The 16921-nt window shown below is 37.3% G+C and overlaps 1 protein-coding gene and 1 long non-coding RNA gene across 15 annotated transcripts in view; one reads left to right on the top strand and one right to left on the bottom strand.

The window, feature by feature from the left end:
- Positions 1-16921, top strand: part of LOC109501450 — a 72121-nt gene that overhangs the window by 19425 nt on the left and 35775 nt on the right. For 3 of the 6 annotated variants that reach the window (XR_002159505.2, XR_002159506.3, XR_002159507.3), the window contains exons 2-3: positions 4452-4548; positions 16583-16713. This is a non-coding gene — a long non-coding RNA (uncharacterized LOC109501450). Of the gene's footprint in view, positions 1-4451; positions 4549-16582; positions 16714-16921 lie in introns of those variants that run through there. The other 3 variants (XR_006600299.1, XR_002159509.3, XR_006600298.1) reach the window with 1 other exon arrangement.
- MAP3K1 (mitogen-activated protein kinase kinase kinase 1) overlaps positions 6416-16921 on the bottom strand; it is a 76557-nt gene continuing 66051 nt past the window's right edge. For 7 of the 9 annotated variants that reach the window (XM_003980973.5, XM_045060837.1, XM_019834413.3 and 4 more), the window contains 7 exons: positions 15609-16893; positions 15090-15242; positions 14179-14341; positions 12127-12258; positions 11154-11296; positions 10298-10429; positions 6416-9062 (listed from right to left, as the gene is read on the bottom strand). In XM_003980973.5, coding sequence (XP_003981022.2) covers positions 8913-9062; positions 10298-10429; positions 11154-11296; positions 12127-12258; positions 14179-14341; positions 15090-15242; positions 15609-16893 — 2158 coding nt within the window. In that variant the 3' untranslated portion in view covers positions 6416-8912. The remainder of the gene's footprint in view (positions 9063-10297; positions 10430-11153; positions 11297-12126; positions 12259-14178; positions 14342-15089; positions 15243-15608; positions 16894-16921) is intronic. The other 2 variants (XR_006600268.1, XR_006600273.1) reach the window with 2 other exon arrangements.

The following is a 16921-nucleotide window of genomic DNA, read 5'->3' as shown; positions in this document are numbered from 1 at the left end:
AAAATGGTTGTTTTAGTTTTTTACTTGTAGCTGTCCAGTTTTTCTAACACCATTTATTGGAGACACTGTCTTTTCACCATTGTATATCCTTGCTTCGTTTGTCATAGATTAATTGACCATATACGTGTTGGCCTATTTCTGGGCTCTCTATTCTCTTACATTGATGTTTCTGTGTTTAGGCCAGTACCATAATGTTTTGATTATTACAGCTTTGTAGTATAGTTTAAAATCTGGGATTGTGATACCTCCAGCTTTGTTATTCTTTCTCAGGATTGCTTTGGCTACCTGGAATCTTTTGTGGTTTCAGACAAAGGTTAGGATTCTTTGTTCTTGTTCTGTGAAATAGGCTGTTGGCATTTTGATAGGGATTGCCTTGAATCTACAGACTGCTTTGGATAGTATGGACATCTTAACAGTATTAATTTTTCCAGAGCAGGAGCACGGTTTATCTTTTCATTTACTTGTGTCATCGTCCATTTCTTTCATTAGTGTTTTGCAGTTGACAGAGTCCAGGTCTTTCACCTCCTTGGTCCAATTTACTCCCAGGTATTTTATTCTTTTTGATGCAGTTGTAAATGGAATGATTTTCTTATTTTTCTCTTTCTGCTGGTTTGTTCTCAGTGAATAGAAATGCAACATATTTCTATATATTGATTTTTGTATCCTGCAGCTTCACTGAATTAATTTATTAGTTCTAACAGTTTTTGGTGGAGTCTTTGGTATTTTCTATATGTAAGATGATATCATCTGCAGACAAAGACATTTTACTTCCTCCTTTCTGATTTAGATGCCTTTTAGTTCTTTTTCTTATTAATTAATTAATTATTTTAGAGAGAGAGCATGCGAGCAGGGGAGAGGGGCAGAGGGAAAGAGAGGGAGGGAGGGTGAGAGAGAAAGAAAGAATATTAAGCAGGTTCCATGCTTAGCACCAAGCCCGATGTGGGACTTGTTCCACAACCCTGGGATTTTGTCTTGATTATATCTCTGATTATATCTAATCAAGATATATCTCTGATTATATCTAATCAAGAGTTAGATGCTCAACCGACTGAGCCACCCAGGTACCCCAGTTCTTTTTCTTATCTAATTGTTCTGGCCAGGAAATTCCAGTACTTTGTTGAATAAGATTGGTGAGAGAAGGCACCCCTGATTGTTCTGGGGGGAGGGATCTGATCTTGGAGGGAGAGCTTTCTACTTTTCATCTCCATAACAAAGTTATGTACAACCCTCATTCTGTCAGCATATTATGTAAATGTTGAGAAATCTCCTTGAATAAATTGACTTTAAGTTACAGATATGAAAACTTAGTTGAGTATGTTAGTGTGCTTGTCATATATAGCCTTTATTATGTTGACATATGTTCCTTCTGTACCCAAATTATTGAGCATTTGTATCATAAAATGATGTTGTCATTTTGTCAAAAGCTTTCTGCATCTATCTGGTGTATCACATTTATTGATTTGTAGATGTTGAACCGTGCTTGTATCCCAAGAATTAATTCCTCTTGTTCATGGTATATGATCCCTTTCCTGTGCTGTTGAATTGGTTTGATAATGTTTTGATTTTTTCCATCTCTATTTATCAGGGATTTTGGCCTATAGTTTTCTTATAGAGTCCTTAGGGCTATGTTATCAGGGTAATGGTGGCCTCATGAAACGAGTTTGGGACTCTTCCTTTGTCTTCATTTTTTGGGAAAAGTTTGAGAAGGATATTAACTCTTTAAATGTTTGATAGAATTCACCTGTGCAAAAATCTAGTCCTGGGCTTTTCTTTTTGGGGAGTTGATTACTGATTCAGTCCCCTTACTTTTATCAGTCTGTTCACTTTTGCTTTTTCCTCATGATTCAGTTTTTTTTTTTTTTATTTTTTAAAATGTTTTTATTTATTTTTGAGAGAGACAGAGACAGAATGAGAGTGGGTTAGGGGCAGAGAGAGAGGGAGACACAGAATCCGAAGCAGGTTCCAGGCTCTGAGCTGTCAGCACAAAGCCCGATGCGGGGCTTGAACTCACAAACCATGAGATCGTGACCTGAGCTGAAGTGGGACGCTAAACCAACTGAGCCACCCAGGCTCCCCTCCTCATGATTCAGTTTTGATAGGGACCTTTTTATGCTGCCGTGATGTCACTCTCCCTTCTTAATTTCTTATCTGGACACTGCAGTTATCTTCTGACTTTGTACTTGCCTCTGCTACTAACTGGTTTGGTTCTTTAAGATGCTACTAGAGTGATCTTTACAAAATACAAATGCAGTCATGCCACTTGGTGCCAAGGATTTTTCATTATCTCTCATACCATATTTTTTCTCCCTCTTCTCTTTCTCCCCCTTTCACCCTAGTCACACCCTCATCCTCAGTATGTCTTTATACACGTTGAGAAATCTCCTTCAGCAAATTAACTTCAAGGGGAAATAGCATTTAGTAATCTCAAAAATAAACTCTGACAGGAATTTCAGTACTGTGGGAAAAGGAACTTGGTGCATGATGCCTTTGCCTCTTACATCATCAGGTTAGCCCAAGTTTCTCTCTACGTGGCTGGCAAAGTAGGAGGGCCATGAGGCCTGGGCTATGGTGATTCTGGGTTAATTACAAAGTGGTAAGACTGGCTTCAGTCATGGATGGAGTCCTTTAGTCACAGATAATGCCTGTCTATTGTCACATAAATTCACAAAGTTAACTAGATCACAGTAATGGTATATTTAAATGCTCCATATGCAGAATTTGCTACCTGCTAATCACGCTTTAGTGGTAAACATTTCACATCAGCGCATATAATTAGACATTGATTTTTCTCTTCAGAGGTTAGTTTTCTAGCATCTATAATCAGCATCTCCACTTTCTCACCATCTCATAGCTCTTTGAAGACAAAAGTCCTAGACCCACTTTTCCAAAGTGGCGATTCTACTCCTGTTTTCTACCTTCTTTTGTTTTATAAGCCTGGACCAAAATCAGAGATTAATAAGTGGCTAGCCACAGGTCAAATCTAGCATATGAATTTTGGTTAGCCTACAGTTCCTAATCCAAATTTTAAATTAGTTTCTAATGTTTAAAAACCAGGAAATTACAGATAAAATCCAGATTTCCAGCTTCTTTTGAAAATTTAAAGGCTTTGGCAGTACTTTTTGTTTTGTTGTTTTTTTCCCCCATTTCAGTGTGGTGAGCTCGACCCCTTTCTTGGATGTGAATTTGGCATGAACTCTCAGGTTGGCCACAAGCCCTGCTAAAGACCCTTCTAGCCACAAAGAAGTATTTGAGTCTATGCCCTTGGGGTCACTCATTCATTCATACAAACATATATTGTGTATCCAATGTACCTGGCAATTCTTGGTCACTTACATAGGTACTTCTCCTTCACATAACATTGTCACTTTGATTTCATAGAAGCAGAAATGGAGGTTCAGAGAGTCAAATGGCAATTGGCAGAGCCAGATGTGATCTAGGTTATGTTTCATGCTCTCTGGTTTCTAGGTCCATCCTAATGACCTACTTTAAAAGGCCCATCCTTTCCTCCCTTATGTCATTTTAACCTGAGATTTTTGCTTACAGCTTAAAATTAAGAATGGACAAACCTAGGGGTAGCTTAGTCAGTTAAGCTTCCAATTTCGGCTCTGGTCATATCTTGTGGTTTATGAGTTCAAGCCCGAGTCAGGCTCTCTGCTGACAGCTTAGAGCCTGGAGCCTGTTTTGGATTGTGTCTCCCTCTCTCTCTGCACCTCCCTCACTCATTCTCTGTCTCTATCAAAAATGAATAAACGTTAAAAAAAATAAAATAAAGGACAAACCTAAAAATTGTCATGACACATAAAGATAGTTTGCAAAAGTTTCTGTTAGTCACTGTTTTCCCCAGTGGCTTCAGTATTTCCTGCATTTTATTCTGTAACAAGTGTATTACTGTATTAGTTCATGTATACATTCATTGGCTTTTCTGTGTAAGCATGATACACCAACATTTTTCTAGATTATCTCTAACCTGACAGTATCATCCTTTTACACAATTATTAACATCACTTAAATAGAATCAAAGAACAATAGAATTAAAAAAAATTTTTTTTAACATTTATTCATTTTTTGAGAGAGCATGAGTATGGGAGGGGCAGAGAGAGAGGAAAGACACAGAATCCAAAGCTGGCTCTAGGCTTTGAGCTGTCAGCACAGAGCCCGACGCGGGGCTCGAACTCACAGACTGTGAGATCATGACCTGAGCTGAAGTCGGACGCTTAACCGACTGAGCCACCCAGGCGCCCCACAATAGAATTTATTTTAATTCCTGAGGCAAAAACCTGTTCTCAAAAGTAATGTTTTCTGAAAATGACACAAGTGTACCCTTCAGCAGTAATATCTAGAGGCTATATAAAAGACACACATTTTCAAATAATACAGAAGCTTTAAAACAGATGTAGACACAAAATGCCCTCTGAACCCACACTTACTCAGTGACATTACCTGTTTTGCAGGGTTGATTCATCTTGTTTCTGATAAGTTTGGTCCTGTGAGAAATGACTACTGGCAGAAAAATGAAGGATAAAAGTGGAAATGAGTACATAACCACAGGTACAATCTAAGACTAAAACTGTGGGGCAGGCCACGTGAGCTCACTGGCTGGTGTAGCTTGAATTGCAGAATGATTGAAATTGCCCCCTTTCTGCATTTGTGAAATGGAGTATAATCACTGTGTTCCAGGGTGTGACTGACAAATACTAGCTGGTGAGTAAATCTTCATTCCCATTCTTAGCAGGTTAATGTAAGAGGACAGTTTTTGTTTTTTTTTTTTTTTAAACACCATACGATTTAAACAGTTGTGTGAACAGAATCAATTAACAGAATCAATTAAGTTTCATCTTTGCTGCCTGGGAACAGTAGTAGTATTTATGTGAAAGTACATAACTTGTAAAGCCACATAAGGTAGATTATGTTAAAAAGAGTTAGAATTTTCACTTAAAATATATTTAAAAAAAATTTTTTTTAAAGAGTTCCTCTTCTTGTCAAAAAACCCTTAGATGTTGATAGTGGGGGGGGGGGGCTGTGAATAAATGGGGCCAGGAGGAATATTGGAAATCTCATACACACACACACACACACACACACACACACACGCTATAATATATGTGACTTTTATGTATACATGCAAGATAGCTTTAAAAAAATATATATATATATATATATAACATATATACTAAAGCCCATAGGTAAGCTGGAACAAAGGCAGTCCAGCAGGGGTTGGGCCCCAGGGAAAGACGGCAGCCTGAAGGGGATTAGGAAGATTGGAGATTGGTTACATGGGTGGAGGACTTGAACAAGATATATTGAGGTAAATGGGAGTCAGAGTTTTTACTGTCCAGGAAAGGAGTTAAAAATATGTAAAGAGGGACCCTGTTTTTATTTATTGATTTATTTAAAGTTTATCCATTTATTTTGAGAGAGAGAGGGAGAGAGATTCCCAAGCTGGCTCTGTACTGCCAGTGCAGAACCCGACATGGGGCTTGAACTCATGACCTGCAAGATCATGACCTGAGCCAAAATCAAGAGTCAGACGCTTAAACAACTGAGCCACCCAGGCACCCCCCACTTTTTAAATAAAGTGTATTTTGAGAGAGAGAGGCAGAAAGAGAGAGAGAGAGTACCATCCTGTTTTTAAATACCAGTTTCCATCAAAGAAATCTTTGGAAAATGGCTTATCTCCAGGCTGAAGTGGAAGACACACAAGATAGGTCTGAAAGTATGGAAGTGTTCAGAGAAGAATGGTGGCTTGCCAGTGGACAGAGAAGCTAGCTTTCAGAGGCACCCAGTGGCTAAGGATGACAATTTGAACAAATACATGATGACAATAATGGATTTACTCTGACTGAATAAGAATCTGCAAATCCATTTTGTTATAAATAATAAGTCATTATAGCAAAATGCCCATTAATAAAATACAGAAGGAATGCAGGAACTAGAAAATCACCATCTGGCAACTAACAGAGTAATAATTCAGAATTCAAGAAAGCAAAGAGCAGAGAGTTAATGGTGAATGAAGAACAAACTATGTAGGCTCAAAATATTACCTCTGCAAGATACTTAATATAAAGCTACATATTAATTATAAAGGGAAAGGATAACTTTATATTGGTGAAGCCTACTGAGATGATTAATTAATGTCACCAGCATCTGGACAGACTGACTCCGTAAGCGCCTCCTGGTAAGACACACTAAGAAGAGCATAGCATCACCTCTGTGATATTCCTGTCACAAAGGCATACTCTGAATCCAGTCATGAAGACGCATGAAACTCCCAATGGAGGGACCTCTATAAAACAGTCACCTTGTTCTGGATTTGAATGAGTCTTGACAACTACTAGGAACATGTGATGGTGGTTTGAATACTTCAACCATAAAAGACATAATGGGGCAGCTGGCAAAATAAATAAAATTACCAACCTTTGTTCAAAAACTTTTATTTACTATAAAGACAAAACACCAAAATAGGTACAAATACTATAAAATTGGTTCAATGGGGTAAAAATTTTAATTAAAATATCTTGATATATTTAAAATAACAAAGGATACATTTAAGCCAAATTTTCTTAACCCAGAGATTTTTTTTTTTTTTTTTTTTTTTTGTAACATTTGCTTACATAGTAAGGTGCTAATAGAAGTTAGCCCTTAAGCCCTGGAAGTCTTAGGAATCATAGTCACACAGCAAATATAATTTCATTGTGAAAGTGAACTTTGGTAGAAGAAAAATCTATAGGACACCTGAGGTAGTAGAACCTGGAATAAACAGCAGTAGACATTATTTACAACTTGAGTACCAAATAACATTAAGAACACAAAAATAATTACACAATACAATTTTCAGTCCAGCTTTGATCCAAAGAAAATAAGAATATTATATCACATTTGCATTGAAAACAAAACAAAAAACAAAACACCACAATTACCAGCAAGCTGAGGGAACTGCAAACAAACTCAAACAATGGATTTGGACATCTAGAGGCAGTTTGAGTTTGAAATGTGGTGGGCATGTGATCTACAAAGTAATACTGATTAGCTGAGGTTCCTCAGTTTATACAGTTTACATTTCTGTCAGACACAGTATTGATCTGACCAGTGATCTTCCAGTACATCAAATGGCAAGAGTGCATCCGTTAAAGCTTGCACATGAGAAACTTGGAAACAATCTTATTAGAGTTGTGAAAATTCTAAGTAGTCACACACAAAAGATAGAAAATAAAAAAGAAAGTCAAGTACAACACATGTAGAGCTACCAAACTTCACATTTCGGTACTATTTTTAACTCTTCAAATATTGCCAATCTTCCAAAACAAAGGAATGTAAAATTTCACTAAGAGACACATTCACATAGAAAAAAAACCAAAAAAAACAAAAAAACAAAAACCCAAAACTGTCTTTTAAAAATTATATGCAATATATCCCTGTAAACTTAACTTGTAACTTATTTTACTTCCAATTTGTGTTGTACATTTAAAATGTACTCTATATAGCTTATTTAGTTTATCCTGAGTCTTTGAGAATAACCAATTCTGTTTCATTCTGCAACAATTCAACTGGCGTCTGAAGAGTTAAAATTTAACATCTCAAAAAGCTGTATTAAATATTTAATCAGTACTTGATTTTAAAAGACTCACAAAAAAAGGATAAAAGAGCTGCCATTTTCCTTCTAGATTCCATGTATCTGAATTCCACTCAGATGAAAACCATTAGATAACTGTGCAAAATTCAAGGATTAGTAAGTGGAACCCATTTGACTTTTCTTTCTGAACACATTTTCAAAGTCCCAAGCAGATTTATTTTGTACAAACGCTATTATTAATAGTTGGGTCATTAGTTAATTTTTCGTTAATGGTCAGCCAGGCCTAGTGGAAAGAGATGATGCATGGTAGAAGGAAAATAGCAGTTTCATGTTATTATTAGTGGTGATGACGAATGATGGATTATTACATACAAAGTAAGACTTCAATGGTGTGAAGTTTCCTACAAAAGAAACCAATACATTAAAAGAACTCAAATTTCAAGGTAATCTTGATCTTGGTTGTGAGCTGCATCACAGAGAATAGTTGATTTTCACTGAATTTATATTTAACCTGCATGAAAAGAGCAGTGACTGACTCAATGAAGGTAGTATTTTATTATATTCCAATTTAAAAAAACAAAATTAATCTGTATTAAAAAAACACTTGCAATAGCAAGATATTTAATAAACTCTAGTTCACATCTAGTTCTATTTTTTTTTTCTGGTTTGAAAAGATCACCTTTCCCTGAATATTAAACAAAAGTGAAGGTGAAATGAAAATATAGAACCATAATTTCCAAAAACGAAATGAATGGGCCAACAGTAAAATGCACAGTGAACCACAACTGCCCAGGCATTTAAAAAATAAAGGTCAACTGTGGTTCATAAAGAAGTCATCAACTTTTAAAAATATATTTATTTACTGCTACTTATAGCATATTCCGATCTAAAAGAGGCAGATACTGATTTATAGCCAGTGACAAAAAACTGAACGGAATTGCAGAACCCCCTGCCTGTGATCATGATATGAAATGGAAGAATAATTGAAACATTAAAATAGATCCTGAGCCCCTCAGCTGCTAATATTGCTGAAAAAGTGCTCCAAAAAACCCCAATATATGCTGCTGTTCATTAGTCATGCAAACTTCATTGCTTTTCTGTTTACCTATGGCCAGTTCTTTGAAAGGCACAGTTTACAGTGTCTGCACAAACTGTGGACTTTTGCATACTAAGCTTAGGTACAGATCATGATTTGTCAATCACATACTTAGGTAAGGGTTCCCACTGGTCTTGTTCATAGCTGTTCGTTGGCATGAAGGCCAGCAGATTATCAACGTGGTTCCCCACAAAAGTTTTTTTCTCTTGATGAGCATCCTGTCCCCATTATAGTTTGTGTAAATGGCTACCATGTAGTACGGAAGACTGGATGCTTCAGTAGCTCTCTTGACGGAGGTCTATCCTGAGGTTGAAGTTCCAAACACCGAAGAGCCACATCCCGTAAACCAGGAGACAAATGTGAAGGGATCGATGGAGCAGTAGTTGCACTTGCAATCTGTAAGAAAACCACCTGTGTTGAAACTTGCCACGATTGGAACTTCTGATGTATTAGTACATGTGCATAGATTTCAAAGCCTCTGTATGTGCATCCTGTACACAGGCACTGAGGCTACAGTGGATGGGCTTCCTTCTGACAATCTGTGCAAAAACTCACCCGCTGGATGGGAGGCTTCCTTCAAGAACCTTCAAATTTTAGGATTTTAGATTGATCGACTACATCCGGATCAGGTCGATCTATGGTTTTCCTTACTGTCTCAAATGAACAAGACTAAGTGCATCAAAATGGTCAGACAGGAAGAGTATTCAGTTTACTATATGCTTTACTCATATTCATTCTCCAGTATGGCTTTTGTGATCTTTGCTTCATCATGCATTTTCTAATATTCAGCACAGCGAGCTATTCCAAGTGAGCAAGACCAAACCTGGCCAGTACATTAGAAACACACCTGCACTGAATGAGGAAGTTCTAGGAGTGTGAAAAGGGCTGGAAGAAGTTATGGCAGGTGTGAGGTGCTGGGGAGCCAGTGCACAGGACTGATACTAGTCACTGTGCACACAGACAGCTGTGTGCTAAGGGCTTCACTAAGACCCAGAGGTAATTTTGTTTGTTCCCATAATAATCCCATGAAGTAGGTGCTGTTATTATACCTATTTTATAACCAAGAAAACAGAGGGTAGACAGAAATCATTTCCCTAGTCACACGGCTTTATGGAACCAGGGTTTGAAACCAGGTCTGTATGGCTGCAAAGCCCTAGCTTTTACCTAGCACATGTCTGGATCAAAAGCTAAAAATCTCAACTATTCTATTCTTTGATGGAAATGGACAGACAGGATTTGGCACCTGACTTGGGTGTACATTTTTTAAATACAGAAAATAGTAAGTAAATCAGATTGTAAAAATTTGTGGATTATATACAGGAAGGAAGAGCTTTACATTTTTACACTTGAAAGTCTGAGATATACACATATTTCACCTAGGAACAATGACTCATTATTTGCTAACTCATTGTTCACAATGACTTCATGGAGCCTAACTACTGTGAAAAATGAGAACCAATTGTACATGCTGCCAGCATTCACCGCACCATATGAATTCCTGCATATGCATACATACATATTTATTTCAAGGAAGATCTACCTGGACATTAGATTGAGAGTTAAGGAGAACCCATGAAAATTTTCCTCCTGCCAATTTTAGTGGAAAGAAGTAATTTTTATATCATAAATACCTTAAATATCAAAGCAAGATGATTGGAGTGTTTTTCTGCATTCCAGGGTGGTTTAGCACAAGCCATTTCTATAATAGCACAGCCAACACTCCATACATCACAGCTCCTACCATATTGCTGACCTCTTAGTACCTAAAATAAAAAAGAAAGTTAATTTGGAAATAGGATCCATTAAAAAAAGACAAAGACATTCTGTAGTTACGGATTCTAGTTTTTTTATTTCAAACCAGAACAATGGTACAAACAGCAATTCCACAGACTAGTCTGATGTCTCATTTATTTCATCAACAAACTTAATCTGTGTGGTACAAAAAATATTTTGGAGAACTGGGAGATTCTGAAGAAGGATCACATCACAGAATTTCAAAGCAGCCCCAGTGCACTTAAAAGTTAACTATGGGGCCAAAGGACAACCAGTTATCATTACATATGAACACGAAGAGTTCTGAACACAAAAGAAGCCTAATTCAGAATTGTAATGTTTACTTAAACTTCTAAGTCCTGCTTCTGTGTCATCTCCCTTTTGAATAGAGAGAGAACAGTTGTTAAGATTTCTAATTATGTGCACTTTGGGCTTACTACAAAACAAGTAGTATAAATTACCCCAAAATTCTTTGTTAGAAATAGCTTTTAAGCAAATCTACAAAAACCCATCTTTTAAAATTTTGTCAAGACCAAGATAGAAAGGCAGGGATTAAGAGTCTGAAATCAAGGATACCATTAAAACCTTATTTTTAGACTCATGGACTTCTAAGTGGTAAGCATATACTGAATAACACCGCAAACTAATTTGCTATAATTCTGTCACATAGAACTCCAGATATTTTCTTTCAGCACACTCAAAGCTGCTTCTCACCTCAGGTGCCATAAATGCAATTGTCCCCAATAACTGTCCCTGAAACTCTCCTGCACCAGTTCCTTTTGATGCCAACCTGGCTGCAGCTCCAAAATCTGCAATTCTCAGTCTCTGACCTGTGCTGTCAATGAGCAAATTGGCACCTGTCAACAAAAACAGCAAATGACCTTGTATGTTAAAAAACGAAAGGATTCAAATCTCAGTAAAATACTACGAATAGGACAATCACAGAAGAAGTGGGTATGTCAGAGGTTCAGAGAACTCTCCCCTCTCAATTCGAAGGCACACTGGTATCGACATGTAAAACAAATAAAATCCCAAATCCTCAAAGGGAAGATGAAAGTAAGAAGGCATAAAGAGATACAAAGGCAGACATTTAGTGAAATGTCACTAAGTGTTGAAAATCTTTAATATAATGAATCCCAACAAAAACCTTCCCTCAACATTAAAGTTTTAGTGTAGCTTACATTTTAAGACAAAATTTGTTGAAATAGACCAATTCAAAATACACACTGTCAAATACTAGCCAAAGACTTTCATATCAGGAAACCAAAGCTGCTCTTAAACAAAATAAACTGCAAAAGATTTGAAAGGCTTTTTCTCAAAAAAGTTCATAATATCCCAGTTATTTTAAATAAAACCAGGAATGGGAACTTTTGGGGAGGCAGTAGAAATCAGGAGACCAAGAAAGGTAATCAGAGACCTGAATTTTATACTTGGTTTGCCATTAGTTATCAGACTGAAAAAAAAAAAAAAATCAGCAGTAAGAATGGAAAAGTCACAGCCTAAGGAAGGCAGATTATATGATTCCAAAGGTTCCTTTCGCTTAGAATAATTCTAGTGATTTGAGTTACTCAGGGGAAACAGTCCCATAGATAATCTCACGTTAGAAATTATCAACAAAGGTCTGAGTTTTAAAACTACATTTGATTTCTACCTCTTGCTAATAGGTAGTAATGAAAAGAATTCTTACCTTTGACATCTCTGTGAATGATCTGGTTTTCATGGAGATATGAAAGGCCACGAAGTAATTGTTCAGTATAGTTAATAACTACTGACTCTTTGAAGGCTCCATATTTACTGAGCAAATGAGCCACAGATCCCCCTTTAAGACAAACATGTAATGATAGTTATCATAAATTTAAGCCAAATTAAAACCATTGATTACATTTTGGTTACATTAGCTTGCACCACATGAACTCACATTCATGTATGGAATGTTATATTTATACACTGCATCAGAAGTGAAACTGATTTAAAAACTAACACATTCCTAACAATTAGACATTTTCATCAAACTTTCATGAACTAGTTTTTTGGGAGGTCAAGATTTCAGAAAGCTTTAAAACTTAGTAGTTTTACATGGAGCCATTTCTGAAATGTACCATTCACCTCTCTTTTTGATAGATACATAAAACACTTTTTTTTTTTTTTGAGGGAGAGCATTAGGGGGGAGAGGGAGAGAGATTCTTAAGCAGGCTTCACCCCCTAGTGTGGAGCCCAATGTGGGGCCTGATCTCATGACCGTGAGATAAGCCAAAATCAAGAATCTAATGCTCAATCAACTGAGCCATCCAGGTACCCCCAAAATACCTTTAAAAAAACTTTTTTAATGTTTGTTTGTTTTTGAGAGAGAGTACACGAGCAGGGGAGGGGCAGAGAGGGAGATAGAGAATCTGAAGCAGCTCCAGGCTCTGAGCTGTCAGCACAGAGCCTGAGGTGGGGCTCAACTCACAAACTGTGACATCATGACCTGAGGACATCATGACCTGCAACATCATGTCCAAAGTCAGACACTTAACTGAATGAGCCACCCAGGCACCCCCAAAATACCCTTCTTAATAATAAGACTTAAATAAACAGTGCTAACATGTTACTTAGCAGAAGGTAAAGAGAATAGGAGGAGCCAGAAGATCGAGCATTAGGCTTCATGTTCTATTATCTACTAGTTGTGACCTGGTACAAGTCACAAACTCAGTAAACCTCACTGAGAAGTATTTGTAATAGTCAACCTCAAAACAACCATCAACCTAGCTATGACCAACATCAGAGAACATATTAAAAATCAACTCTTCAAACACAAAAAATCTAAAAAGTTAAACCACTTATTCATTCATTACATCCCAAGTTACTTGTTTTACTGTATATATGGTATATTTTGTCATTATTTATTCACGTAGATAAGGTTCAATTTTATGCTTCATTGCTTAATTTTTCCAAGTTGTATCTTTTTTCTTTTTTATTTATTTATTTTTAACATTTATTCATTTTTGAGAGAGAGCACGAGCTGGGGAGGGGCAGAGAGAGAGGGAGACACAGCATCTGAAGGAGGCTCCAGGCTCTGAGCTGTCAGCACAGGGCCCAATGTGGGGCTTGAACTCAAGAACCATGAGATCGTGACCTGAGCCCAAGTCGGATGCCTAACCAACTGAGCCACCCAGGTGCCCCTCCAAGTTATATCTTAATTTCACTTTTATATTGTCATGTTAAAACATCTCAAATCTGTCCAACTAATGACAGCCACCTGGAAAAATATGGGTCTTATACATAGCAGTTTTAAAAAAATTATTCTTATAAAAGAATGCTATATAATCATTTAAAAAGAAACACAGAGGGGCGCCTGGGTGGCTCAGTTGGTTAAGCGTCCGACTTCCGCTCAGGTCATGATCTCGAGGTTTGTAAGGTTCAGCCCCGTGTTGGGCTCTGTGCTGACAGCTCAGAGCCTGGAGCCTGCTTCGGATTCTGTGTTTGCCTCTTTCTCTGCCCCTCCCCTGCTCACACTCTGTCTCTGTCACACTCTGTCTCTCAAAAATAAACCACTGAAAACGTTTAAAAGTTAGAGACAATATTTTATTTGTATTTAAAGACAAGTTATTTATAGTTTATATTATTAGGGTAATTTGCTTTTAGAAATTCAAGCTATTTAACAAAAATATGTATTCATCAAAATGTTTTTCCTAAATTTAACGTCAACCAGAAAGTTAAATTCATGTACTACTATTGGTAATTTAAAACATGAACATACCTGCCATCCATTCGATGAAGAGATTATAATTGCTCTTCTCACATGTGGCTCCCAACATCCTAATGATGTTGGGATGATTCAAATGGCTCATCATTCTGATCTCTTCTCTTAATGCTTCCACTACTTCTTCTTGCTCAGAAGATGTATTTCTGACATATGTCACCTGTTTCAATAACCACGTTTATAAGGTTTTTAATTCTGATGAATTTCTATTTACAGTTTTCACTGACAATCTGATCTAAAATGGGCAAGTTCATATTAGCTTATATAATAGGAATTGGCATTTATGCTCATGGATGCAATGTAGATACTTCATGAAAAGCCAATTCAAACGCTTTTAGACAGGGTGTGGCTTAAGCAGTGAAATATCAGAAAAGTGACAAAAAGATGGGACATAGCCAATCCTCCCAAACCGAAGACAGAATGAGAAAAGCCAATTCATGGAAGAACCAATGTGATTTAAAAATGAAAACTTCATTATTTTCTTATCTTGATAAGCATGCTCATCATAAAAAGTAAACTACCAGAGCCCCCGAGATGATGGTACATTGGTAACATTGCTAAAAGGAGTATGAAACCATACCTCTGTTTATAAAAAGCACAACCAAAAACCAAAAACAGCCACTATGAGGCCCACCTTGATGTTGCATCTTAGAATCGTCATGCATAGTCACACTTAAAGACTGTACTTTGAGGGATCGTTTCTATAATTTGTTAAAATAATCATGCTTCAGCTTTTCAACAGAATTCATGATGCTTTTGGTGCTTTGGCAGTATTTACTTTGAAATTTAGGTTTGTGATAATCAAAGAACAAAAGCATATACACAAAGGGACCTAGCCTTTACTTTTCTTATTTGCTCATGCTTCATTTTTATAATTTAAATCATTTATGTGCTCCCCAGATATTTACCTGTTTAACAGCCATTAAAGTTCCAGTTCCCACATCTTGAGCCTGATAACAAGAAGAAAATGCTCCAAGGCCTATCTGCTGACCTTTTAGCCATTCAGTGTCTTCTCTGTAAGGTTGCTTTGCTTTGGTATGTCCTGGTAGAGTTTCGGGTGTCTACATATTAAATGAAAGCAATCTTTTTACTATTAAGTTAAAAGAGGAAGGATCTGTGAAATTAGCCTCCCAAAATATTATTCTTGTTCAGTCTGGCTTCCCAAACTACCTATAAAGTTGACCTCTGAATGGGCAGTGTTGGTGACCAATGTCAAATGCAGAAGTGATCACCATTATAGAAACAACCAGAAATGCCTTTGAAATAGTCAAGGAGTGTGTGTTTAAGCAATGACACGATATTATATACAATGTGTAATTCTATGTGAAAAATTGCTTCTAATGATTAACTTGTGTAAAAAAACATCATTTCTGAATTAGATTTTAGCGGTACAAAGAAACTCTAATCTCTTTAAGATTTGTACTTACATCCTGTTGAATAATGATGATATCCTCTCCATTTTCAACCTGTAGTTGAGGAACTATGGGGAGGGCATCCTGAGACGCTGACATTGCCATGGCAATTGCTAAAGCTTCTTCTTCTTCAGCTTCCATCTTTTCTTTGCACTTCTGATTATGATTCACATCATCTTTGTAGGTATCATCATTTTCATCCTTTTCAGGAGACAGGACAGCAACTTCTGACTTAAAAGTTACTGTTGTGTCACTTGAAGGCATAGATGCTTCAAGAAGGTCCTCAATGCTGGAATTGAGTTCTGTATTGACGTCTAATCTGCATTTCTCTTCTACTGGGGTGAATACTGTCTCATCACTGGGTATAACAGCACTACTGCTATTGCTGCTGCCACCAAAGCTGTCATCACATTTGGAAGTACTACTTTTCAGGTCAAGTGTCATGCTATTCTTTGAGACATCTCCTTGTTTACTTGTATTACCTGGGGTAGGTCGAGACGGCTTTGGCCTGTGTATAGTACTAGAAGGCAGGGGTCTTGACTGAGTAAAGATGGGGGAAAGTTTATCTGAGTCTCTGTTTTCGGAACAGTTTCTCTGGAACTGTAGAGAAAACTTACGCTGTGTTTGAGGAGATGCAGAAGGTATTTTGCAGGGAATGAATCCCTGAGGTCTATGCTTAGTGATATCTGTTCCGGTACCAACTGGTGCAGATGGGGCAGATGAAGAAGGAGTTGACAAGGATGGAAACACTAATTGGGAATGATGAGATAAAGGAGAGGAGTTCAAACACTGACTGTGGGGTCTGCCTTTAGTTTGAACCACTGGCTTTGGTTGCTCCATTGTTGTTGAACTAGGAAGTCCTACTGAAATGCTGCCCAGTCTGTCAGTAATGTCTTCTGAATTGGCACTCAGTTTTGTGGCACACAGTACTTTTCCAGTTTTCTCTACATGGTCTGTGTGCTCAAGGGAGCTGTTCTCTGTGGTTTCAGGAAAGCTGTTAGAGACAGATGCCTGCAAAAAGCTGTCATGTTGACCATCCAAATTGTCTTCTATGCCCAGCCGGATGGCCTCAGCGATTTCCACCTCATCTGCAATAGCCATCAGACGACGACGCATCCTGGTAAAATGAGTGGAACTGGAAACATTCAGCATTTCTAACAGTTTTGAAAATACATGGGGTACTGCAGTAACCATTCTTGCAGAACTCAAATAGATCCTTCGGGAGAGTTTGCCAACCATTGAGTGGGAATTATCAATGGACTGCAAAGCAAAGGTTAAGAGGGACAGCAGCTTTTTATACCTGAAAGAAAAAACACATTCAATTACAA

The sequence above is a fragment of the Felis catus genome, chromosome A1 (genome assembly GCF_018350175.1).
Source record: "Felis catus isolate Fca126 chromosome A1, F.catus_Fca126_mat1.0, whole genome shotgun sequence".
NCBI lineage: Eukaryota > Metazoa > Chordata > Mammalia > Carnivora > Felidae > Felis > Felis catus.
This window is presented reverse-complemented; position numbering and strand designations above follow the sequence as displayed.